A 25,683-nucleotide genomic window follows, 5' to 3' on the forward strand; every position below is an offset into this window, starting at 1 on the left:
GGAACCAGTGAAAACACTCAGAAATAGAGCTGGGGGCTAGACCTCCCCCGGCTAACTGCCCTGCCTCCAAAGGGCCAAAGTTCTGCAAAGGGCTGAAAGGCCTGAATTACCAGTTTGGGAAAACAGGCCTGTAAGGTCACCTGGGGGGAGGGGAAGGGGTGGAGAGGGCACAGGAGGGTGGAGCCAGCCTGGTAGGCAGAATACCACTGTAAGCTGGCCTCCTGGGAGGGTCTCCTGCCCTCTCCCTGGGCGAACATAGATAGCCAGCACAGGGATGCATTCCACAGGTATTTATTGATCTTGCTGCACACTAGGCCCTGTGCTGGGGACACAGCTGTGCAGGAGGTCTGCCATCCCAGGGACCTCCCGGCTCCCACCCACACACACTGAGGGCTGCTACTCCCTGAGCACAAGACTGTGATCATTACCCTCTCAGCAAAAGCTGAATGGGGCTAAGTCAATGACCCTGCAGGCAGATTCCACCTGCAAGAACTCTGATGGTGGAGAGCAGAAGGTGACCACAAAAGGTGGCTGACCTTCCCCCAGAAAGCTGTTGAGCCCCAACACACATTGCCGAACTGCTTCCCGGTAGCCGCCAGAAGAAAGCCACGTAAAACCAGAGAGAAGCAGGATTTTCTCATAAGAAAAACAGCCTGTCTTATTCAGCTGCTGGTCTGGGGTTGCAGGAAATCTCAGCTTCTCAAAAAACACCATTGTGACCCCTCACCCGGACCCACCACCCCACCAAGGTTGATCCCTCATCATTCTGAGCATGGCTTGTAGAAGGGGGTGAATGGAGGAGGGGCAAGGATGTGATTTGGGCTCCGTCAGATGGCAGACAAGTCCCAGGACTCATTTTCAGGCCCCAGCCTTGCTGGAGGCACCGCCCAGACCCAACAGGTGGACAGACCCATTTGAACACACATCCAGGAGCCAGCTCAGAGACCAAGGGACTCAGGCTGCCCCACTTCCCAGCCCTGTGTGGCTCCTAAGGCAAGCAGCAGAAGGGTTTAGACAGGAATTTTTTCTTTTTGTGGGCATAACACAAAGGGAGAGAGACCATTAGGAGGCGCAAAAGGAAGAAACGGGGTTCTTGTTTCTCCCTCAAGCTTCCAAGCGATTAATATAGCCAACTTCCAAGGTTCCGGGAGGTGACCCTAGCCCACTGCACTCTGGGGTGCGAGAGCAGGCAGAAGACAGGAATGTGCAGCTTGGCAGGGGAACAGAGGGCACAGAGGGATTCTCAGTAACAGAACTGGAGTGTTTTTAGGGAGAAGAAGGAGTTTCAGGTTGCAGTCAGCTGAGGACAGAGTGCATCCCCTCTAGGAGCTCATGCTAAAGCAACACAGTGAGCCCCCAGGAATCTTGACTCTGTGAACGTGGTCCTGACAGAAGGTGCATGCAGGCAACACTTGGAATGCATGGGGACAGCACTGCAGCCTCTGATGGGGGTCCAAACTGGGCCTAGGTGGGCATGGACGGCCAACGTCTCGATGAGCCACGGCTCAAGTGTAGGAGAGCAAGTTCAGGTCATAACAGCCGTCCACCTGCAACACAAAAGCCCATCAGACTTGACCTGCTCAGGCCAAAGGGAGCCACGCAGAGGGAAGCAATCACTCACGTCAAAGCGGCCGATCCTTGTGGAGGTGTGGCTGGCCCGGATCATCTCTGTCAGCGCCCACATCTGCTGGACCTCGGATGATACCCTGCTGGGGTCTGGGAGACCCTGCTCCAGAAGGAGGGGTCAGTGGCCATGGGTCTCTCCCCAGCAGTGCCCTCAGAACTCCAGAGAGGCCAAGTGGGGCTGTGGGGCCCTCCAGCTGACATTCCCAGATGACTTGTGAAACATGACGATGGGGCCTGATGTGCAGTAGGTAGCCCAGCCCCACACAGAGATGCCTCAGATCCCAGAAGGGAGGTCCCACAGGGTGAACCAAGGGCCCTGGGTCTACCCCCAGATTCTTGCAGAAAGGTGTCCCCTTGGGCTTGTGCTGGACACCAGAGCTGCTCACATATGGTTCTCACCCAGGGCGAGGGCTTACCTCAAGAAGGGGAGTGGGTTGTTCACAAGGCACTGGATGGGACAGCCACTTGGGGAAGGTCATGGAAGGGCTCTGCAAAGCAAAGGGTACTGCCCTGAGTAGGGCACAGTACGAGAGCCCTGGAACCAGAGCCCAAGGTCCTGACGACAGAGAGAAGGGCCCCTGACCCCCAGACACTGAGAAAATCCTTTTCAGGACCCAAGGGCACATAAACTGCCTAAGTTTTTCTGCTGCAAAAGGAAGCCCCATGAAGACAAGGGCCAGAAGCAGATTCTGGTCCATGAAAGTTCCAGATATGAAAGAGGCAGTGAGTGAGCGAGTGAAGTCGCGATCCCATGGACTGTAGCCTACCAGGCTTCTCCATCCATGGGATTCTCCAGGCAAGAATACTGGAGTGGATTACCATTTCCTTCTCCAGGGGATCTTCCCGACCCAGGGATTGAACCTGGGTCTCCAGCATTGGAGGCAGATGCTTTAACCTCTGAGCCACCAGGGAACCCAAGTAGCCCCCAAAGTCAGGAAATATGAGGGCATGCCCTCACCTCTCATCATGAGCTTCCAGAATTCCCACCTGGCTAATTTCCCTGTGAGTCTCCCCATCCTTACCCACCCACTGCCACCCACACCCCCAGGCCTTCCAGCCATAGCTGGAGAAAGGGCCAGCCAACAGCTCTGGGCCGGTCACTCACCTTTGGTCCCTGCTGGAAGATCTGAAGCTCCTCCACTGTGAAAGACAACCACAGTGGTGATGGCTGTCGCAGAATCAGGCGCAGTTCCAGTACTTGGGCCATGTCACACAGCATCTGACACATACACACACAGACACACACACAAGGACCCAGAGAGGCCCGGCTCACTGCCCAGGAGCCAACCAGGATTGAGCTGAGGGGCCTTCTCCCCAGGCCTTGGAGAAGGAAAAGTATCCTCCAAGGCACTTACCAAAGAACCACAACCCAGACCAGCCTTGCCCACCCCTCTTTGCGCATGTACCCTGGCCCAGACCCCAGGCCCCTTGGGAGCCCTCATCTGGGCTGCCCTAGCCATGCTGAGTCCCAGCTGACCTGGTGCTTGAACAGCGATACGTACTCCTGGGCTCCCTCCTCACTATGCGGATCAGGCATCAGGCAGAAGTCCCGCAGGCAGGTCACCCACTTGGCTGGAGTGTGTGTTGAGGTGTGCTGGCGAACACGGATGGTCAAAAAGGCTGTGTAGTAATTCTTAAACATGATCTCCTGCAACTAGGGCACATACAACCCACCAAAACAAATCAGACCAAGGTCCAGGGCAGGAGGGGTTTCAAAAGCACCACCTCTTCCTCCACTGAGGAATGGACTCTTCTGCCAATCTAACAATTTCAATAAGAACCCATGGGGCTTTGCTTTCCTAGAAGAACTCACAGTCTAAATAAGCACATCATGCAAACAAACCATGATCTCAGGTATCACCGTATGTCCTTCATGCTGCCACAGGTCAGAGCCCTACCTAACTCCAGAGGACTCAGAAAATGTACAGATGAGTTCCTCAAGTGGACGGTCAAAGGGTAGAAAATGTAAAAGTAGCATACAAAGGAGCACCAAGAAGCGAACCTGGCACACGCCTGTGACAGAGAGTGGTTCAGCCTAGTTATAATAGTTCTCATCACTGGATAGTCATCAGAATTAATCAAGGAGGGGATTCCCTGGTGGTCCAGTGGTTAGAACTCGGCACTTTCACTGCCAGAGCTGGGATTCAATCCCTGGTTAGGGAACTAGGATTTCACATGCCACGTGATGCAGCCAAAAAAAAAAAAAATACTGAAGGAAAAATTTTTTAAAGTATAGGTGTACAGGCTCCACCCCAGACCTACTGAATCAGGATTACCAGGGTTGGGCACTTTAATGAAGTCTCCCAGCCTAGGGAATAGCTTGAGTAAGAACCATACACTACAGGACAAAGTGGGTGGGGCCGGGAGGCAAGGAGGGCAAAGACACAAAGTGGCTCTGAACTTCAAGCCATTAGAAAGTGGACTTTGTCCCGTGTTGAGGGCCTGCGGTGTCCAGTTACTCATGGTAACTGGAGTCTGGAAACTGCAGCCACTGGGAAGATCCTGATGAGGTTTGAGTTGAACAGCAGGGTCTGTTGGAATGTGTAGGCAGCAGGTATGGGGGTAATTCATTGTCAAATGATACCTAGCCAGTGGCCAGGGACAAAATCGCCCCGCACCTCTGTTTGGTTCAAAACTGTTATTTCGAGCACTTAGCCTACTACTCTGGCACTTCCGTGTTAACACCGTTCTGGACATGGGGGAGAGATGTTGAAGTGAACAGAAGAGGAAACTGCACTCTAATATGTGTTAACAAAAGGAATAAAGAAATGGTTAACTGACTATTACGGGCGAGGTACCGCAGAAGCTTTCAGCAAACGATTCACTGCCTGGGACACGCCCGAGTTCCCAGATAAGCCCCGCCCAGGAGCCCCGGTCGCGCCCACAGGGCTTGCTCACCTCGAAGGGCGCGACGCTGGGGAAGGTGACATCAATGACCAGCACACCAGGCCGGCCTTGGGAGGTCCGCACGTCGCCCACCTGCAGGGCCACGGTACCTTTCACATGGCAGGGGACAGACACGCGGGACATGGTGACAGCGGCCGCTACAACTCACAACCGCCGCTCCTGGCCTCTGCCCAGTGGTTCTTCCCGGCGTCCTCAGCAGGGCCTCAGGAACTACAACTCCCGAGAGGACTCGCGCTAGGCCAGCCCGGCCAGTCACCGATGCTCGGGGCGGCCGGAATTCGGAAGTGCTTGCGGAAGTGCTCCTGCAGCCAATAACTGAGCGAGTGAGCCGTAGAGGTCCGTCGCAGACCACGCCCAGGAACGGCCTAGCCGTCGATACAATCGTGCTGAACTCTCTAGGCACCCGAAGTCTTACTCCGTTTCTGCCTCTGTGACGGGTGGACTTAATTTAGCGCGTAAAGTTGCAAGCATGAGTGAGCATGTCAGGAAGACATTGATTGCAGTAGTTATTAAGCCCTCCCACCCTTTTTTTTAAAGGGCAAAGGATTTGAAGAGATAATTCACAAAAGAAGATAAATAGCCAATATGCCCCTGAAAAGATGCCTAACATGAGTATTCATCAGGGAAATACAAATTAGAACTTCCCTTCACCCACTGCTACTGCTGCTGCTAAGTCGCTTCAGTCGTGTCCGACTCTCTGCGACCCCATAGACAGCAGCCCACCAGGCTCCTCTGTCTCTGGGATTCTCCAGGCAAGAATACTGGAGTGGGTTGCCATTTCCCTCTCCAATCCTGCACCCACTAGACAGGCTACAATTAAAAACTGAGAATGTGGAACCCTTATCCGCTGATAATTTCCTGCCACTTTGAAAGCAGTTTGGCCATTTTTTATGGACTAAATTTATACCTAAAATATGATTCAGCCGTTGCACTCTTTAAGTATTTACCCAAGAGAAATGAATTAAGCGTCCATTCAAGGGCTTAATTCATAATAGCCAAAGTTTGGAAATAATCCAGATGTCCAACACATGAGCAAATGAACAGATTAGGTAATCGTGGTATAGCCATACAATGAAATACTACTCAACAATAAAAAGAAATAAACATATCCACTTGTCTATCAACAGATGAATGGGTAAACAGTGTAATTACACAAAATGGAATTATTCAACCTTGAAATGAAGTTCTGGCACAGGCTTCAACATGGATGAAATATTTAAAACATTTAAAATATTACACTAAGTAAATAAGCCAAATATAGAAGAGCAAATATTGTATAATTCTACTGAGGTACCTAGAAGAGGCAAACTCAGAGAGACAGAAAGTTGAATAGAGGTTGCAGGGCCTGGGGAGGGAGAAATACAGAGTTGTTGCTTAACAAGTACAGGGGTTTAGTTCAAGATGGATGAAAAAAAAATCTAAAAATAGTGGTGAGAAGTACACAGCACTATGAATGTACATAAGGCCAATGAAGTATGTATACAGTTAAATGAATAAATGGTAAATTTCATGTCATGTATGTTTTACCACAATAAAAAACAAATGAACAACTGATATACACAGTACCACTACTAGATTTCAAATGTACTATATTCAGCAAAAGAAGTCAGACTCAAGTGAGTTCATATGGTATGGTCCCACTTACGTGAAATTCTAGAAAAGTGACAATTAATCTAGAATAATATAAATCAGAACAGTTTTCCCTGGGGCCAAGGGTGAAGGGAGGAGATTGACTATGAAGAAGTACGGGTGAATATTTGGGGAGGATGAGAAGGTTCTAGGACTCGATTGGCTGTGGTTGTATTTCTTTAGACTTTTGTCAAAATTCATTAAACAATCCTTAAGATATGTGCATTAAAAAAAATTTTTTTTTTAATTTTTTGTCTTCCCCACGGGGCATGTGGGATCTTAGTTCCCTGACCAGGGATCAAACCTGGCACCCCTGCATTGGAAGCATGGAACCTTAACCACTGCACTGCCAGGGAAGTCTCAATGTATGTACGTTTTATTATATATAAATTATACTGCCTTTGGGACTTCCCTGGCTTCCAGTGCTTAGGGCGTGAGTTCAATCCCTTGTCAGGAAACTAGGATCCCACAGGCCACACAGCAGGGCCACAATAAATAAATATTGATTTGTAAAAAAAAAGTATGCCTCAATAAAGAAATAAAAAATAAAGATAATAAGAAAAAAGGAGTGGGAGGGAGGTTCAAGAGGGTGGGGACATGTGTATGCCTATGGCTGACTCATGTTGATGTATGACAGAAACCAATACAAGATTGTAAAGCAATTATCCTTCAATTAAAAATAAACAAATTTAAAAACAAACAAAAATAAGTTATACCTCAAGGAACATAATTCAACAAGAAAAAAATTCACCATCTTATTTATCATCACCACCATCCTTCCAGAAACCTGTGGAAACAATGACCCAGAAATTGTCAGTTAAGCCTGCTTTATGGAGCCCATAACAAAGCTGAGGCCAGACACAGTTCAGTGATTTCCGAAGCCAAGAAAGCAGTATGGAGAAGAGCGGGAACCAGAGCCCCTTTTGCATTCCTTCTTTATAAGTCAGAACCCTCCAGGCAAACCCTCCACCTTTGGTGACCCGGGCCTTCTCTGTGTGAGGTCTCCAAGAGACACAGGCCCAGTGTAGCCCATAGAATTCTTATAGTGGGGCATCAAAATCACAATTCCAGGCCAGTCCAAGGAGCAGTCTGGAGGAGCTGAGCCTTCTCAGCCGAGACCTAGAGGCCTCCAGTGACAGAAGACCCTCCCTCCTTCATTATAATTGGGAACCTTGGACTTTCCAGACTGCTCCCTGCTATCTCCATTTTGACTCAGACATGGGGTCGCTAGGAGTCGGATGCGACTGAGCGACTTCAATTTCACTTTTCACTTTCATGCATTGGAGAAGGAAATGGCAACCCACTCCAGTGTTCTTGCCTGGAGAATCCCAGGGTCGGGGGAGCCTGGTGGGCTGCTGTCTCTGGGGCCGCACAGAGCTGGACACGACTGAAGCGATTTAGCAGCAGCAGCAGCAATGACTCCTTGCTTGGGTCCTTCCAGGTTCCTGAGGGTTTCTCCTTTAGGGAGCAGCATTCCCTGCCCCATACTGGAGCAGTGGCTTCCCTACATTCCAGAGGACTGTAGGCCTCCTGAGAATCAGGAGGACACAGGCAGGTTGTGGTCTTCAGGACTCAGCTCTGACAGCAGACACATGAGGGCCCTCATCACAGATGAGTCTCAGGTCATATCTCTCTGGTAGACAGCTGCCTCTGCTCCATATATGTATGGAGAGAGCGAGCTCAACTGAAAGATTAAGTTTATGAACTTACAAACTGTTGGTTGCTGTGAGTACAGAGGCTGAGAACTCCCACAATCTGCAGCTTGCAGATCTGAATCCCAGGAGAGCCAGTGTATAGTCCTTCTTTAAAAAATAATTTATTGTTATTTATTTGCTTCTGCCAGGTCTCAGTTGTGGCAGGCAGGGCCTTTGATCTTCTTGTGGCGTGCGGACTCTTCATTTTATTTTTTTTCAGTTAGCACAGCATGTGGGATCCAGATCTCTGATTAGGAATTGAATCCCAGGCTTTGGCAGCGCCGCTGATTCTCAGTCACTGGACCATCAGGAAGTCCCACCAATGTGTAGTTCTAGTTCAAGTCTGAAGGCATAAGAACCAGGAGAGCTGATGGTATAAATTCCAGTCCAATCGCTGGCAGGCTTGGAGACCCTAAAAGAGCTGATGTTTTGGTCCTAGCCCAAAGGCTGGGAAAAAAAAAAAACACCAATGTTTGAGTTCAAGCAATCAGATGTGAGGGGTTTCCTTTTATACTCAGCCTTTTTGTTCTATTCAGAAATTCAATTCATTGGATGAGGCCTGCCCATATTAGAGAGGGTAATCTGCTTTACTCAATCTATTCAAATATTAATCTCAAAAACTAAAAAAAAGGGGAGAGAGAAAAGAAATAAACCAATGTTAATCTGACACAGAAACACCCTCAGACACACACCCACACACCCAATAATGCTTGGCTAAATATCTAGATACTCCCTGGTCATTTCAAATTGATGTATAAGATTAATCATCACACAGTATGGTTTTTTGTTTTTGGTATGTTTTTAAATTTCCACATATATAACATTTTTTTTTTCAGTTTTCCTTATCTTACTGATATCTAGTTTCATTCCATTATGACCAGAAAGGAAAAAATACTTCAAGTGATTTCAATCTTTTTAAATTTATCGAGACTTGTTTGTGGCCTAACACATGACTTACTCTGGAGAGTGTTCCACGACCACTTGAGAAGAATGTATATCCTGGTATTGCTGGATAAAATGTTCTGAACATCTGTTAGGTCTCGTTGGTTTACAGTATTGCTCAAGTCCTCCATTTCCTTATTGATCGTGTCTGGTTCTATCCATCATTGATAGTGGAATACTGAACTATTATTGGGGCACTGTGTATTTTTCCTTTCAATTCTGTCGATTGTTGCTTCATATATTAATATTTTGGGGCTCTGTTGTAAGATGTGTGTACATTCATAACTGTTATATCTTCTTGCTCTATTGTACCTTTTATTAATATTTTCCTTCTTTGTCTTTTGTAACCTGTTTTGACTTAGGTCTAATTTGCCTTACGATCATTTAGCCACACAGCTCTCTTTTGGTTACTATTCAAATGGGATATATTTTTCCACCCCTTAGTTTCAACTTCTTTGTGCTCTTATACCTAAAGTGAGTCTCGGGACTTCCCTGGTGGTCCAGTGGCTAAGCACTCTCAGGGCAAGAGGGTCCGGGTTTAATCCCTGATGAGGGAACTAGATCCCACATGCCACAAGGGAGACCCACATGCCTCAACTATAATAAAAAAAGATCTGGTATGCTGCAAAGAAGATCAAAGACCCCACGTGCTGCAACTAAGACCAAATAAATAAATATTTAAAAATAAATAAATAAAGTGAGTCTCTTATAGATATATATAGATAGACCATTAAAAAAAAAATTTCAATCTGGGGAATTCCCTGGCAGTCCAGTGGTTAAGACTGGACTCACACGCTTTGGGCTTCCCAGGTGGCTCAGTGGTAAAGACTCCGCCTGCCAATGCAGGAGATGCAGGAGACATAGGTTTGATCCCTGGGTCAGGAAGATCCCCTGGAGAAGGAAATGGCAACCCACTTCAGTATTCTTGCCTGGAGAATCCCATGGACAGAGGAACCTGGTGGGCTACCGTCCATGGGGTTGCGAAGAGTCAGACATGACAGAGCAGCTGGGCATGCAATTGTTTTCACTGCCAAGGGCTTGGGTTCAATCCCTGGCCAGGGAACTAAGATTCCACAAGCTGTGCAGCATGGCCAGTACATAAATAATAAAAATACTACATATGTCATCTGAATGACCAAAATATATATTTCTCATATATATTTGATCTTTACCCACAGTTTCTGGTTCACAACCTTTCAAAACTCTTGGAATTTCCTGGGAGATAAGAGCAATGGGATAATACTTGGCTTCTTGTCCTCAAATCCTGAAAACCCTTCAGGGAAAGTGACTTTTGGATCCCACCCAAGGGTGGGGGCTGATTGCAGGAGATCTTTTAGTCTTACTCCCCAGACCTCAAGGGAGGGGAGAATGGCTGGAGGTTAAGTCAGTCACCAGTAGCCAATGATTTAATCAATCATGTGACTGAAGCTTCCATAAAAACCCCAAAAGGACAGGGTTCAGAGACCTCTGGACTGGTGTGCAGAGAGTGGTTCCTGGAGAGGGAATGGAAGCTCCTCCACACCCCTTGCCATGCCTGGCTCTCTGTATCTCTTCTTCTGGCTATTGATGGGTATCTTTTAATAATCCTCTTAGAACAAACCAGTAATCTAGTAACTAAGATGTTTCACTGAGTTCTGTGAATTGTTGGAAATTGAGAAGCAGGTCTTTGGAAGTTCTGATGTATAGCCAGGGGGTCAGAAGTACAGGTGACAAGATTTGAGATTGGAAGCCTAAGTTGGAGAGGGTTATTGTAAACTCAACATGTAGCCAGTTGGTTAGAAGCACAGGTAACAACCTGGGCTTGTGACCTCTATCTGCAGGGGAGGGCAGTCTGTGGCACTGAGCCCTTGACCCATGGAATTTGATTATATCTCCAGATAGATAGTATCAGAATTGAGTTACACTCTCAAACACCTTGTGGGGAAACCTTATTCCCTGAAACAAGGTTCAGGGAAGCCTTATTTACTCCATTCAATGTAGGGACTTCCCTGACAGGCCAGTGTTTGAGATACTTTGCTGCCATTGAAGGAGGCCTGGGTTCAGTCCATGGGTGGGGAGCCTGGATCTCACATGCTACGCGGTGAGACCAAAAAATTGAAAAAAAAAAAATTCAGTTGCTCTTATGTATTATATCACTTTAATTCTGTTCTTTCCTTTTTTTGTATCCTTTTAAACTATTTCCTTAGTGGCTTACTTGGGGTTTCCCCAGTGACAGACAGTAAAGAATCCACCTGCAATGTGGGAGACCTGGGTTGGATTCCTGGGTTGGGAAGATCCCTTGGAGGAGTGCATGGCAAGCCACTCCAGTATTCTTGCCTGGGAAGTCCCATGGTGTCCATGGGAGCCTAGAGGGCTACAGTCCATACAGTTGCAAAGAGTTGGATGCAACAGAGCAACATGAATTTATAATAGTTGTTTTATACACTTGCCTTTTAAATCATGTAGAAAAAAAGACATCACAAATCACATCAAAAGTATCTTCATCTTGTTAGGGGTCAAATCCCGGCTATGACAAGCCCAGTGAGGTACACTAAGCCCAGGACCTGAATTATGTTTCCTTAACAGAACATTCCTTGACCAAATTAGGAAGACTTCCCGTACACATCAACCAGAAAGAGACAGGACATGCGCTCATCCTGCCTAGCCAATCATGTAACGCCAGCTACTCCTGTAACTGAGACAAAGAACTGCCTGTATATAAGCCGCCATACTCCTTTGTTCGGGGCTCTTGTCGGATTCCACTGTGCTGGATGAGACTTGGGCCCTAGTGCGCTAGAAATAAACTCCCTTTTTGCCTTTGCATTACTGTGGTGGACTTGTTCTCTCGGTCGGTTTGGAGATACGGGCTCGGTGTATAACAATCTTGGCTTTTATATTTACCTATGAAGTTACCTTTACTAGTGTTCTTTACTTTAAATAATTGACTTCCCTGGTGGCTCAGACGGTAAAGCTTCTTGCTTACAATGTGGGAGACCTGGGTTCTATCTCTGGGTCAGGAAGAAATGGCACCCCACTCCAGTACTCTTGCCTGGAAAATCCCATGGACGGAGGAGCCACAGATAGTCAGACAGACTGAGTGACTTCACTTCACTTTATTTTTTTTTATTTTTATTTTTTTTCCCTCAGTCGTGTTCAACTTTTTGCAACCCCATGGACTATATATAGCCTGCCAGGCTCTTCCATCCATGGGATTCTCCAGGCAAGAGTGGTTGCCATTTCCTTCTCCAGTTCACTTTATTTTAAATGACGGTTTGAAGTTACATCCTGTCCTTTCAATTAAACCTGAAAGACTCCCTTTGGCATTTCTTGTAGGGCAAGTCTACTGCTATATTGTTGCTTATTTTAAATAAGTCAATAGGGATTTTCCTAATCCTCTTGTGGTTAAGACTCCACCCTTCCCCAGCAGGGGGCACAAACTGGGTTAGCACTAGAGCTAAGGTGGCGCTGCTGCTGCTAAGTCACTTCAGTCGTGTCCGACTCTGTGCAGCCCCATAGATGGCAGCCCACCAGGCTCCCTCGTCCCTGGGATTCTCCAGGCAAGAAGACATTGCCTTCTCCAATGCATGAAAGTGAAAAGTGAAAGGGAAGTCGCTCAGTCGTGTCTGACTCTTAGCGACCCCATGGACTGCAGCCTACCAGGCTCCTCTGTCCAGGGGATTTTCCATGCAAGAGTACTGGAGTGGGATGCCATTGCCTTAAAGAAGCTGCCTTCCAACTCAAGAGACACAGGTTTGATCCCTGGGTCAGGAAGAACCCATGGAAGAGGAAATGGCAACCCACTCTAGTATTTGTGCCTGGAAAAGTTCATGGACAGAGGAGCGTGGGGGGCTACAGTCCATGGGGTCACAAAGAGCTGGACACAACTGAACGACCTGAAGATCACAGGGAGCTAAGATTCCCATGTGCCTAGCAGTGCAGCTAAAAAAAAAGTTTAAAGTTTCCTGTTTTAATTTCGAACACATAAACATCTACTCGAGAGATATAACCCACATAAAATCTCTTGAGTTGTCCTCGGTTATTTTAAGAGTGTAGGACAGAGGAGCCTGTCATGCTACAGTCCACGGGGTCACAAAGAGTTGGGCTCAACTTCACAAAAACAACAACAATATTGACATTGCCAAGCAAATTGAAGCAGGGTGGTGGTCTCAAAGAGTCCTGGGTGTCACTTACAGCCTCTGACTCCACTCGGTGGGTGTCCGTGAGACAGGCTGCTTGTTAAAGAGGTGGCAGAACCTGAAGCTAATTTACTTTGTACGTGCAAAGTGCAATTTCCTAATCTGAACAAGTTCCATTGCTTTCAGCTGTCACTCCGGATAAGGGTTACTACAACGGTGGCGAATTAACTGAAGTTTTCGATACGTACAACATGCTGCCTCCCAAAGTGAAATGCTTGTCCAGGATCTGGCGCCCCCAGCATCACAGAGACAAGCGAAATACCCCTAAGTTTACTGAGAGAAAACTCAATGTTCTCGACTGCTTGGGGCACTGGCTGGACTCCCAAGAGGACACGGAAGGATGTTGTTTGGGGATTAAACTGTTTACTAATCTTTTGAGTTTCGATGATCCACTAAATATTGGAGCTGCAGAACATGATTTGTGGGACAAGGAGGACTTCCGGAATAAAGCTGAAGACTACATGAAGCGTTAGGCCAGATGACTGGCGTAGCAGATCGCAAGGCCATGGATTGCACATTAAGAAGCTTATCTCCAGGCTTCCTGGTGGCTCACTGGTAAAGAATCCACCTGCCAATGAAGAAGACACAGTTTCCAATCCCTGGTCCGGGAAGATCCCACATGCCAAGAAGTAACTAAGCCTGTGGATCAAAACTACTGAGCCTGTGCTCTAGAGCCCAGGAGCCACAACTACTGAGCCCACACGCTGCAGCTACTGGAGCCCGCTCGCCCTAGAACCCGCACTCCGCAACGAGAGAGGCCACTGCAATGAGAAGCCTGCGGACTGCAACTAGGGAAAAGCCCATGCAAACAGTGAAGACCCAGCACAGCTGAAATAAAGAAAGAAAATTATATATTAAAAAAAGAATTTTGTCTTCAACTGAAACCAGAAGGTTGTTCCCTCCCCAGTCGAGTAAAAACCACTCCACACCTGCCCATTGCAGACAGAGTTACACATAAATAAAGGAAGAAAATGTGTTTGAGGTTCTAAAGAGTTGTCTGCTCACCTTAACATGCTTACTTTTTGGAAACTGCACTGTACAGGCTGTTGATGAGGTTCCCGAGAAGTTGTAATTAACTCAACATTGAGGCTAGAGCTGCTTTTATGCACTTTCCCAAAATTCCCTGCTCAGGTGATGCTAATGATGTGTTCATTGTAGGTTGCAGGTTGGCAATCAGAAACAGGCTCCAAACTGTGATTGCACGCAAATTCTTTTAGCTCCTTCCACGAATTATGGTCCTGCCAAGATGTTATGAAGCTCCCAGAATGCATAGTAGATCCCTTAATGAAATGCATATTTTATTTAAGTATATTTTGGGACAGATTTGTTATTTGTACAATTTAACACTTTATTTGTTTTTTTGTTTTGTTTTGTTTTCATTTAGTTTGTATTTTCATTGTATAGCACAGACAGAAAGATGTTAGGTCAAGCAACTTTTTTTGGGGGGGGGTTAAGCAACTTTTGAGGAAGAATACAAAAAAAAATGAAAGGCAAAAAATAAAAGGAGTGTATGTGTTCTCAAAATAAAAACTTTGAGATCTGCTGTTCTAGGGTTTATAAATGGTTAGATCATGGCTGTGAGAGAATAAATATTCTTACATTTAATCAATAACATCAAATTTCTTCCCAAAATGGTCCTTTGTTTCCCCAAAATAACAATAAGCAATAATCATTTTAAACTGCATCTCTGGCCCTCCCTTCCTAATCTATCTCTTACTCTATTCTATTCCCTGCTCTGGCCACGTTAGCCTCCACATTGTCCCAGGCTTACAGGTTTACTTCCCCCTGTTTGCTCACCCTCTCTCCTTTCTTCTCAGCCCTGATATCTCCTTACCTGACATCATATTACACGTTCGTTTATATGTCTGACCATCCTTTGGAACTGCACTGTCAAACAGAAATAAAATGCAAGCCACATATGTGAGTCCCATATGTAATTTAAAAATTCTTAGTGGTTATGTTAAAACAGTAACAAAAAAAAGGTATTCTTAATATTTTATAAACGAACGTGCAAGAGATAGACTGGAATGGCTTGCAGTTGGCACCCTTCCCTAGAATAGATCCCAGGAATCTGAGAAAACATCTCCTGGCTGGCAACCCTCTGACATAATAAAGACAATACCACCATCTGGATGAGAATGAGGGGTAACGCACTCTTGAAAATCACGTCCCAGCCTTCTGGGAACACATCTCCTAGGCTGGCAGTTCAGTTCAGTTCAGCGGTCAGTCATGTCCGACTCTACGACCCCATAGACTGCAGTACGCCAGGTTTCTCTGTCCATCACCAACTCCAGGAGCTTGCTTAAACTCATGTCCATCAAGTCAGTGATGCCATCCAACCATCTCATCCTTTGTCGTCCCCTTCTCCTCCCGCCTTCAATCTTTCCCGGCATTGGGCTTTCTCCAAAGAGTCGGTTCTTTGCATCAGGTGGCCAAAGTATTGGAGTCCCAGCTTCAGCATCAGTTCTTCCAATGAATATTCAGGACTGATCTCCTTTAGGAGGGACTGGTTGGATCTCTTTGCTGTCCAAGCGACTCTCAAGAGTCTTGTCCAACACCACAGTTCAAAAGCATCAGTTCTTCGGCGCTGAGCTTTCTTTATAGTCCAACTCTCATATCCACGCGTGACTACTGGGAAAACCGTAGCTCTGACTAGACGGACCTGGCTGGCAACTCTCTGACATAATAGGGATAACAGCACCATCTGATGGGAAATGGAGGGTAACACACAGATGGGAATCGGGTCCGGGCTCTTTATGAACATAGCGACTTGCCGGCAACCTTCTGACAAAATAAGGACAACACCACCATCTGGTGGGAAATAGAGGGTAATGCACCCATGAGATCAGGCTCCGGGACTCAAGGCTGGTGGAGGGGATATAAGGTGGAGATGGGCTCTGGGTGCCTGGAACGTTATTCCCTACCTGTGTCTTGGACCCTCAATTTCCCAAAAATCTTTCTCATACCTTATCTCTTAGTATTACCAAAGTAACTATCATATTAAGAATTCTATCAATAATAAAAAACAAGGAGACTATGCCAGGCTCCCTTTTGCCTGGTCTACTCCTGAACTCTGGAAATGACTGTCTGAAAGAGTATCCTACAAGCCAGCCCTCTGCCAAATCCTTATTATCATTCTTTTCTTTTTTTTTTTTTGGTCAGCCCTGGCAAGTTGTAGAATCTTAGTTCCCTGACCAGGGATCTAACCTGTGTCCTCAGCAGTAAAAGCCAAGAATTCCAACCACTGAACTGCCAGGGAACACCTTGCCCAGTCACACACACACACATATACACACACACAAGCTGCTCTTGCTTGTAATGTTTGGGATTCCAGAAAGAGTCTGTATGTATAAAATTGTGCTGAATGAATGGCACCCTTGTCTAATGGCATAGTCTCCAATAACAATAAAGTTTCTGATCCAGGTGGGGAAAGTGTCTAGTAATGTTGAGTAAACAAAGCAGAACAGTAATAACATTAATAACAACAACATTCAGAAAACGAAGATCATGGCATCCGGTCCTGTCACTTCATGGGAAATAGATGGGGAAACAGTGGAAACAGTGTCAGACTTTATTTTTTTTGGGCTCCAAAATCACTGCAGATGGTGACTGCAGCCGTGAAATTAAAAGACACTTACCCCTTGGAAGAAAAGTTATGAGAAACCTAGATAGCATATTCAAAAGCAGAGACATTACTTTGCCGACTAAGGTCCGTCTAGTCAAGGCTATGGTTTTTCCTGTGGTCATGTATGGATGTGAGAGTTGGACTGTGAAGAAGGCTGAGGGCCGAAGAATTGATGCTTTTGAACTGTGGTGTTGGAGAAGACTCTTGAGAGTCCCTTCGACTGCAAGGAGATCCAACCAGTCCATTCTGAAGGAGATCAGCCCTGGGATTTCTTTGGAAGGAATGATGCTAAAGCTGAAACTCCAGTACTTGGGCCACCTCATGGGAAGAGTTGACTCACTGGAGAAGACTTTGATGCTAGGAGGGATTGGGGGCAGGAGGAGAAGGGGACGACAGAGGATGAGATGGCTGGATGGCATCACGGACTCGATGGACGCGAGTCTGAGTGAACTCCAGGAGTTGGTGATGGACAGGGAGGCCTGGCGTGCTGCGATTCATGGGGTCGCAAAGAGTCGGACACGACTGACTGACTGAACTGAACTGAACTGAAGATTTAGCATTTACTAAATAAGGGCACTGGTCTCTTTATGCTTGTGTTCTTCCTTCATTCCACTCCCCTTCAAGGTAGAAATCACAATTATGTATTACAGGTAAGAGAAATGAGCGGCACGGTTTAAATATTTGCCCAAGGCCATAAAACTGATGAGTGCCCATACTGGGTTTCGGTTTTGGCAGAAGGACACCGTGTTGTAAACAGAATCTGGCTCCAACTCTGTGATTTTGGTAATTTAATAAATACAAACTGAGCACATTTTTTTTTAACATGAGCATACAACTGTTAACAAGTCTCTCCTCTCATAGAATATTCATTCTTGTGGAGGAGATAAGACCAATAAATCAGTTTACATATAACGTCTACAAGTGATACGCATGCTGAACAAAACAGCAAATAATGCATCCAACACAGCCTTGCTAGGATTCAGCTAGGCTCTTTGTTAAAAGCCTTCAGGGGCATTCTCTGGTGGTCTAGTAGTTAGGATTTGGTGCTTTCATTGCTGTGACCTGGGTTCAGTTTAATCCCTGAAGGGGGAAGTGAGATGCTGCAAGCCCCACGGGGAAAAAAAAAAAAGGCCACCTGGATCCTAGGGAAGACAATAGTTCTTTCCCCGTTTCCTACCCTGGGTTCAGCATTTTGATTGGCAGCAGGAAAGAAAGTTGGTGGCAAGAAAGTGACTAAAAAGGCCAGGCTCTGCTTAAAGGTGACCACACCCAAAGCCCTAAATGAGTAGATGAGGGATTCAGTTTCAAGATGAAACTAGTTGGGAAGGCTGTGCTGAGTGGGCAGTGACGGTTGGGAGGGTCTGAGACTCAGGCCAGATCCAGAAATAAGGCATGATATTGGAGAAGGCGTTTAAGAGTCCCTTGGACTGCAAGGAGATCCAACCAGTCCATTCTAAAGGAGATCAGCCCTGGGTATTCTTTGGAAGGAATGATGCTAAAGCTGAAACTCCAGTACTTTGGCCACCTCGTACGAAAACTCCAGTACTTTGGCCACCTCGTACGAAGAGTTGACTCATTGGAAAAGACCCTGATGCTGGGAGGGATTGAGGGCAGGAAGAAAAGGGGACGACAGAGGATGAGATGACTGGATGGCATCATGGACTTGATGGATGTGAGTCTGAGTGAACTCCGGGAGTTGGTGATGGACAGGGAGGCCTGGCGTGCTGCGATTCATGGGGTCGCAAAGAGTCGGTCATGACTGAGCGACTGAACTGAACTGAACTGATGCTTAGCTCAAGGCGTGGTACATAATAGGTGCTCCATTAAGGTAGTGAATGACTGATAGAGCTGATAATTGAAAGGAATAAAACAAAACCCCAGGAGGTGTGTTGATGGGTGTGTGTGTGTGTGTGTGTAAATGAGCATTTAGAGCTTCCAGAATTCTCAGAGGCCCCCACGTTGGTGGCCAAACCCATCTGGAAGGCAAGCGGGCAGCAGATCCCGTTGGGGCGTAAGTGTAACCAGTCGAGCCCTGGTGAGTGCAGCACAAAGTTCTCAGCTGAGTTTGAAGACGCCCTTTCTTTCACACCAGGCACCCCCAACCTCTGGGCTGAGGACTGGTACTTCCTGTCAGACCAGCGACAAAGTTAGAAAAGAAATAAAATGCACAGTAAGTGTAATGCGCTTGAATCATCCCCAAACCATCCTCCCCACCCCCGGTCCGTGGAAAAATTGTCTTCCATGAAATCAGTCCCTGATGCCCAAAACTTTGGGGACGGCTGCTTTACTGTATCTCCAATAAGATAATTTGAAGTCGTTCCAAAGAGGCGGCATAGCAGGCCGGCCCCTTGAGTCTCCCTGGTCCAACCTCTCAGGCTCTAGAGGGCAGTGCAAGTCAAGATGGTCAGGAGCTGGCCCACGGCTCGGCCACTTGGGGCGGAACCAGACTGGCATTTCTTAAGCACACTGCAGGGCTTTCTAGCCTGGAGGGCCTGCAAGCACTGCAGGATGTTCAGGGCCTTCCGTATTTTCTTCAATTATTTTATTTATTTATTTTTGGGCGTCCTGGGTCTTGATAGCCGCTGCCAGGGCTTTCTCTAGTTGCAGGACGACTCTTCATTGCGATGCACAGCTTCTCACTGCCCTGGCTTCTCCTATTGCGAAGCGTGGGCTCTAGAACAGGGGCTCAGGAGTTGTGGCACCAGGGGGTCTTCCTGGACGGGATCCAACCCACATCCCTTGCACTGGCAGGCAGATTCTTATTTGCTGGACCACCAGGGAAGTCTGGATCTTTTTAAATGAGAGGCAAGATTGTGCATTTAGGGAGTATTTGGGGAAAAGTGTCGATAGCTTTTTCCTATTACGGAGGTGAGGAAGGCTGGGGACTCTGCCACAGGGAATGAAATCCATGGTCTCCACTTCCCAGAGTTGGCTCTACACAGGTTCTACACTTTCTTCCTAAAGGTTGGCCAGTAGCCCCAGGTCCCTTGGGGCCTGTGGAGGACACAGCTGCTCTCGTCCAGGGAGCCTGTGTCCAGTAGTAGGAGGGGGTGGCAGGAAATAAGACTTTCTCTAGTCCTTAGGGGCTGCTGGGTACAGCTGGGCACTTGGAGCAGCTTCCTGCAGCTGCTACGGACAGGGAGCCAGGGAATGCTTGCCCGTGTTTCCTTGGCTTTCCTGGGACCCGCTTTCCTGACACTGAAGTCACTGGGCCCCACCAGGCCCCACTCTGGCCTCACCGTTGGTACATTTTATCCCATTATGAAAGGAATCTGGAACGAGATGACTCTAGTGCTGGGCAATGCGGGACCAACAGGAGGCTGCCCAGATGGTTTGTCCGGTCAGTTCTCCTCCCTCCTTCCCTGAGCTCTTCCATCTCAGCCCCCACCCCCCATCCCATCCCAGACCCTTCTGTTTGGAGTCAGGCAAGTTTCAGCAGAGTCTAGGATGCCTATTCAAGGCCTGCTCAGGCAGTCACCTCTACCCCATTCTCATGCACTAGGCCAGGCCTGGACCGGCTCTGATGTGGCCGAAGCCCTCCTGGGAATTTCCCAATGCAGCGGGAAAGACCCAGCTTCAGTGACCTCTCCTCCAGGTGCATTCCTGGCCCGGGCCATGCTGCCTGATGCCCCTCTCCTTGTTTGCAGCTTTCCCAGGGGTGTTGCAACACACGCTTCTCTGTTGTCCCGGCTGTGTCTTGTAGTTCTCTGCCTTTGACCTTCTTGCATGTCTGGGAAAACAGTAAAGGACTTGGGTATATATTTTTTTCTTTTTTTTTTGGCCATGCCAGAAGCATGTGGGATCTTAATTCCCCGACCAGGGATCGAACCTGCACCCCTGCATTGGAAGGCAAAGTCTTAATCACTGGACTGCCAGGGAAGTCCCTCTTTGCGCCCTTTGAACCTAGAATCCTCTGCCTTTTCCTCACTGATTTCTCCCTGCCCTCCCTAGTCCCTGATCACTCCCACAACTCAACGGGTCAAGACCCTACCAAGGCGATGCCGTGTAAACAAAGGGAGCAGGAGTCAAAGACCTGGCCCTGTTCTTCCAAGTCTGGAAAGCCCTCTCATGGCTCAGGGCCTCTGTGTCTGGGGCTCCAGAGGTGGACAGGTCTTGGGAATTGAGGTTATGACACAGCTATATCCACCTGGTCACTCATAAGGGGAGCCTGGCGTGCTGCAGTCCATGGGGTCGCAAAGAGTTGGAAGCGACAAAGCAACTGAACAGCAATAACAACTCATTCAGCAAGCGCCAGTGGAGCTCCTTATTCTGGACTAGGCACAGTGTATGACAGTGAACGCAGATCCACAGCTTGGCTACTTACTGGCTGTGTGACCTCTGATGACTCTACACTTGGGCCTCAGTTTCCGCATCTGTAACTTGGAGCCAATAATAATGGCCTCTGCAGAGCGTTGTTGGGAGGCCAAGTGAGATTTTGCATGTCCAGGGTGAAGGACAGAGGTCAGCGACGGCAGCTGTTATTATCAAGGGATATGTTTGTCCTCCAGAAGCCTGAGGTCTCCAGGAAACATAGACAGTCAGGTGCTGAGAAGGCTTGCGGATGCTGTTCTTCTATGAAGTAGGCAGGACTTGAGTAGGTAGAGGAAGAGGGGCCCAGGCAGGCGGCATTCTGCAATGAGTTGAGGGGAAGCGGTGAGACTGGCCAATCTTTCTTTTTTTTGCCTGTGCCAGGCCTTAGTTGTGGCGTACAGGATCTTTAGTTGCAACATGTGAGATCTAGTTCCCTGACCAGGCATTGAACCTGAGCCCCCAGCACTGGGAATGCAGAATCTTAGCCACTAGACCACCAGGGCAGTCCCAAGACCTGGGCATCTTAACCACTCTGTGGCAGGTCCCTGTAGCCTAGGGTGGTGTAGAATGGAGTGCAAATTTGGTCTGTAGGAGGCTAGAAGTCTCTGAAGATACGTTGGTTTGTAAGATTTGGGCTCCAAAATGCCAATTGGACTCACTGGGAGGTCTCTTCAGAAGGCTTTGGGTCTCCAGCACAGTTTTAAGGCTCTAAGAGGCCTCACTTTCCATCAAGTGTTCATTCACTCATTGCAATTTTACTGGGTACCTTCTAAGTGCCAGGCTCTGTCTCCAGTCCTATAGATTCCCAGAATGAAGTACATAGCCAGACACAGGCCCTCTGTCCCAGGGATGAACTCTAAAGGAGACCTAATAATACGGTGAGGTAGAAACTGAGACGGGATAAGCAGGAATGAGGTCGGCCCAGAGGCCAAAGAATGCTGCAGGCAGAAGTGTCACACATGGCAAGGCTTGAAAGGCTTGAGAGAGCTGGCAGATGCTTGGCGGTATTTGTAGGAACTTAAAGAGGTTCCATGTTTCTGGGGTCCTGTGCAAAGAAAAGCTGGAATGAAGATGGGAAGGTGGCTGTTGAGAGAAGTGGACTGGCTGGGGGCCGAGCTGGGCAGGCCAGGGTGAATGAGAGATCCTTGTCGGTTTGCCCTGCTCCCAGCAGCAGTGGAAAGCCAGGGACAGAGGACTGAACAGGGCGGGATCACAGGTAGAAGTCCCTTTGGAAGTTAACTTTAGCTGCTGCCGCTCAAAGGCTGAGTTAGCAGTGGACCCGGCCCCACAGCGCCCCCTCCTGGCAGGCCACAGTGGATTTAAAAATTTATTTGTCTTTTTTTTTTTTTTAACTTGGCTGCTTTAGGTATTAGTTGCAGCACGTTGATTTTATTTGCGCCATGTGAACGCTTAGCTGTGGCATGTGGGATTCAGTTTCCTGACCAAGGATCGAACCCGGACCCCCTGCATGGGGAGAGTGAAGTCTTAGCTACTGGACCACCAGGGAAGATCCCCCGTGGTTTTATGGGAGAAGGTGCTCGGGAGACGGAGGCCCAAGAAGACTAGAGGGATGTGAAGGGTGAGGGCTGGCACCTCACCATCGGCTAACAAGGAGGCAAGGGGACCTTGGCCCTGGAAGAGCCTGGGAGCAGCAGCAGGCAGCCCACAGCTGTGACGGGTCCCCAGAATTTGAGGTCAAGGACATCTGAACCACAGGGCTGTGGGTGGGCCAGCAGGGCCACCGGGGCAGGGGAGGAGAAAGTCGTGGCGGTTCAGCGGGAGGCAGTGGCCTGCTCTGATCCAGCTGTCAGGGAACAGCTGCTGGCCCGGAAGGGGGAGGGACCCCGGGCAGCAGCAGGTGAAGAAGCCCCCTGGCTGCTGGGCTGTGGGAACGGAGGTGGAGAGCCAATGAGGGCTGGGAGGGCCTGGGCGAGGGGGGCGGGTAGGCGCAGCATCTGCTACCCACAGGGCCAGCCTGGCTCCAGGCTTTCAGAGGCAACTGGAATTCCTCTGAAAAGGAAAGGCTGGGCTGAGTTTGAGGGTAGGGGGATCATGGCCAAAGGGTCTCCTCCGTGTTCCAGTGGTTCCCCCTGACCCATCGCCCAAGCCATTCTCTCGGGCTGCACTGGCTCCCTCAGGAACCCTCTAGAGCCCTCCCCCTCCCTACTTCCTATTTTTTCCCCCTTCTCCCCGACTCCTCAGCTCCTTATCTGCACCAGTGCCTTGGCCCTTCTTCTAGGAAGGAAAGCAGACAAACACAACCGGCATCTTTCAGAAAGCTCCGGCCTGTGGGTCGTGGAGAGAAAGGGGTTTGCCCAAGGTTCCAGTCAGTCAGAAGCAGGTGCCAGGGCCCCTGCCTGTGTGCCCCCAGCCCTTGGGGCCTCAGCTCTAAGGAGGTTGAGCAAGTAGGCCTGGTGTCCACCCCCAGGCCAGGAACTGTCTCCTGTGTATTGGAAATTGAGGGGACTAATGGGGAGTGAGGCTGGTCCCAGCGGTTGTAGGTGCAGGAGAGGCTTGTGCGTTCCCACTTGTCTGCTCACCTCAACCCCAGGGCCTCAGGCTGAACCAATGGCTGAGGGTCCTGGTAGCATGGTGGGTACATAGGAGTTTCAGGCAGCGGGCAGGTAGGGGGTCAGTTGAGGCCAGTGTTCTGTCCTGGGGCCCCACAGCCTGAGAGGAGCAGCTGGTTGGCGCTTCTGTGAGGTCCAGACTCTTCCCTTTGGGAGAAGCTGTCTCTCCACCTGAGGTCCCCGCCGTTGTGTTTTTCCAGCTGCCACGTTCCCTCAGACACTTAGGGGCACAGAGTTGGGAAGGGGAGGAAATGTTTCTTTTTACTTTTTCTGTAAAAATTCTACAGGGATTACGAATGGGTCTCTATAGGGCTCTTAGGTCCTATCAGGGTGTAAAGAGTCGCTGCCATGCTTATAGCCAGTCGTGCCCACAGCCAGAGGTCCAGCACCCTGGCTTCAAGCTGGGGACTCTCTTACCTCAAGGGTCCATCCTGAGTCCAGACCCCAGTCTGTCCCCTTCCAGGCCTTCCTGATCCCTGGGGTCCCCTGTTAGGTTAGAACCCATCCGACGAATACAGATCCTCTCCTGCCCATTCCCCAGTGACCCCAGCCAGGCCCTCTGTCCGTCCTGGCCAAGTGGCAGCTGCAGGGTGGGACCTTTGATGGTCACGGGTCCTGAGTGGTGAGCGGAAGGGAGATGAATGGGACAGCTGGCTGAAGCCTCCTGCATTTGCCAGGTGACACCCCGCGTGTCCTGAGGGCCTCCTGCAAGCTGTGTCTGGCAGCAGTCCCAGGGGAGTTGGGTGGGTGGGTGTGTGTGTGTAGGGGGGTGGGGATCGGCCCCTGTCTTGGGGCGGGACATCCTCCCCTACGCCTATATTCTCTCCCCGCCTTCACCTGGACTCAGTCCACAGGCTTCCCTTCCTCAGGGAGAAGGTTCTAGGCCCTTTGGTGGGCTGTGCAGGATGTCTCCTAAAGCCTGCAGGGTAAAACAGGAACTGCCCAGGCCATTCCTCTCCCCACCGGCACGCACACCCCCCATCCCTCCTTCTCTGGGGCTGGAAGGAGAGGATGCTGCTGCCTCTCTGGCCTCACTGCATTCCGGTGGAAAGTAGGGGCAAGAAAAGGAGAAATTTGTTTTCTAAACACTTGTTCTGACTTGACTTCCCCGGCGCCTGGCGCCCCTCCCCCAGGGACCCCCATTTCTGCCCCATCCCTGCCGGCTCACCCAGCTCTTTCCCCATGTAGGGGAAGGACACTCTCCAGGGCTGGGGCCAAGCTGCGCCCCCTCCTTCCTGGCCCCACTGCATTCCTTCCAGGAGGCCTGAGGGCACGGTCCCCACTCCCCCTCTCCTCACTCCCACCTCCAGCTTCCCTGCCGCTTGGCTTCTGGGATCCTATACTTGTTTCAAACCCTAGCCTGGTTCAATCCAGCTCCAGCACCGGCTACCTCCCCCCGCCCCCAACCCCCGGTCACTCTTTCTCGCTTGTTTTGTGTTCCATTCACTGGTCAGGCCATGGTGACCGCCTAGTTTGCTCAGACCAGTCTGGCCACTTTCTCCTCTGCCTTCATCTCGGTGGCCTTTCTTTAGAAACGCCCAGGACTCCCTCCTTCACCTCCTGTGGCCTCTGCCTTCGAAGAAAGGGCGTCCCTGATGATCTGTAGCACACAGCAGATCCTGGCCCCTCCCAGGTCTCTCATCCCCTGATGACTACATTTTTGTTTACTGTAGAGCTTGTTACACTAGAATCTGGGCCCCACAAGAGCAGCTTGCTCCTTCCATCCTTTGCTGGGTTTCCAGCATACAAAAGGCTCAGCAGATACCTGCGGATCAACAACACACACTGAGGGATGTTTCACACTGGTTCTGACTCAGTCCCCAAAAGTGCTCTTTTATCACTTTCTGTGAGCAGGCAGGTCTGAAGCCCGCATAGGAGGGCACCTGGTGAAGAGGGACAGGCTCAGAGAAGGCAAGGAGCTTCTTCCAGGTCACACAGTGAACTTAGCTCTGCGTCCCAGCGGGGGCTTATTCCTCATATGGACACACCTGGAGATTTGACCGATACGCTAACATTCTCTCTCTTTTTAAAAAAATGTTTACTGAGTTTATTTGACTATGCCAGGTTTTAGCTGGGGCATGCAGGATCTTCAGTTTCCCCATGTGGGATCTAGTTCCCTGACCAGGGATCGAACCCAGGTCCCTTTGCTTTGGGAACATGGAACCTTAGCCACTGAACCACCAGGAGAATCCCATGGCTCTTTA

The 25,683-nt window shown here is 49.0% G+C and overlaps 1 protein-coding gene and 1 pseudogene across 2 annotated transcripts; one reads left to right on the top strand and one right to left on the bottom strand.

Moving 5' to 3' along the window:
• Nucleotides 1–275: 275 nt before the first annotated feature.
• On the bottom strand, nucleotides 276–4,711 carry NICN1 (nicolin 1, tubulin polyglutamylase complex subunit). 2 transcript variants are annotated; one of them, XM_052635900.1, is made up of 6 exons: nucleotides 4,525–4,711; nucleotides 3,104–3,220; nucleotides 2,732–2,845; nucleotides 2,043–2,114; nucleotides 1,622–1,726; nucleotides 276–1,547 (listed from the first exon to the last, which is right to left on the bottom strand). In XM_052635900.1, exons 1-6 carry the CDS (start codon nucleotides 4,654–4,656, stop codon nucleotides 1,506–1,508), a joined length of 582 nt encoding a protein of 193 aa, XP_052491860.1. In that variant the 5' UTR covers nucleotides 4,657–4,711; the 3' UTR covers nucleotides 276–1,505. The 2 variants fall into 2 exon arrangements, with proteins under 2 accessions (XP_052491860.1, XP_052491851.1); XM_052635891.1 differs by having other exon boundaries at nucleotides 3,104–3,280.
• LOC128045033 (NEDD8-conjugating enzyme UBE2F-like) lies at nucleotides 4,655–13,455 on the top strand (annotated as a pseudogene).
• Nucleotides 13,456–25,683: the final 12,228 nt, after the last annotated feature.

Source organism: Budorcas taxicolor, chromosome 1, assembly GCF_023091745.1.
Source record: "Budorcas taxicolor isolate Tak-1 chromosome 1, Takin1.1, whole genome shotgun sequence".
Taxonomy (NCBI): domain Eukaryota; kingdom Metazoa; phylum Chordata; class Mammalia; order Artiodactyla; family Bovidae; genus Budorcas; species Budorcas taxicolor.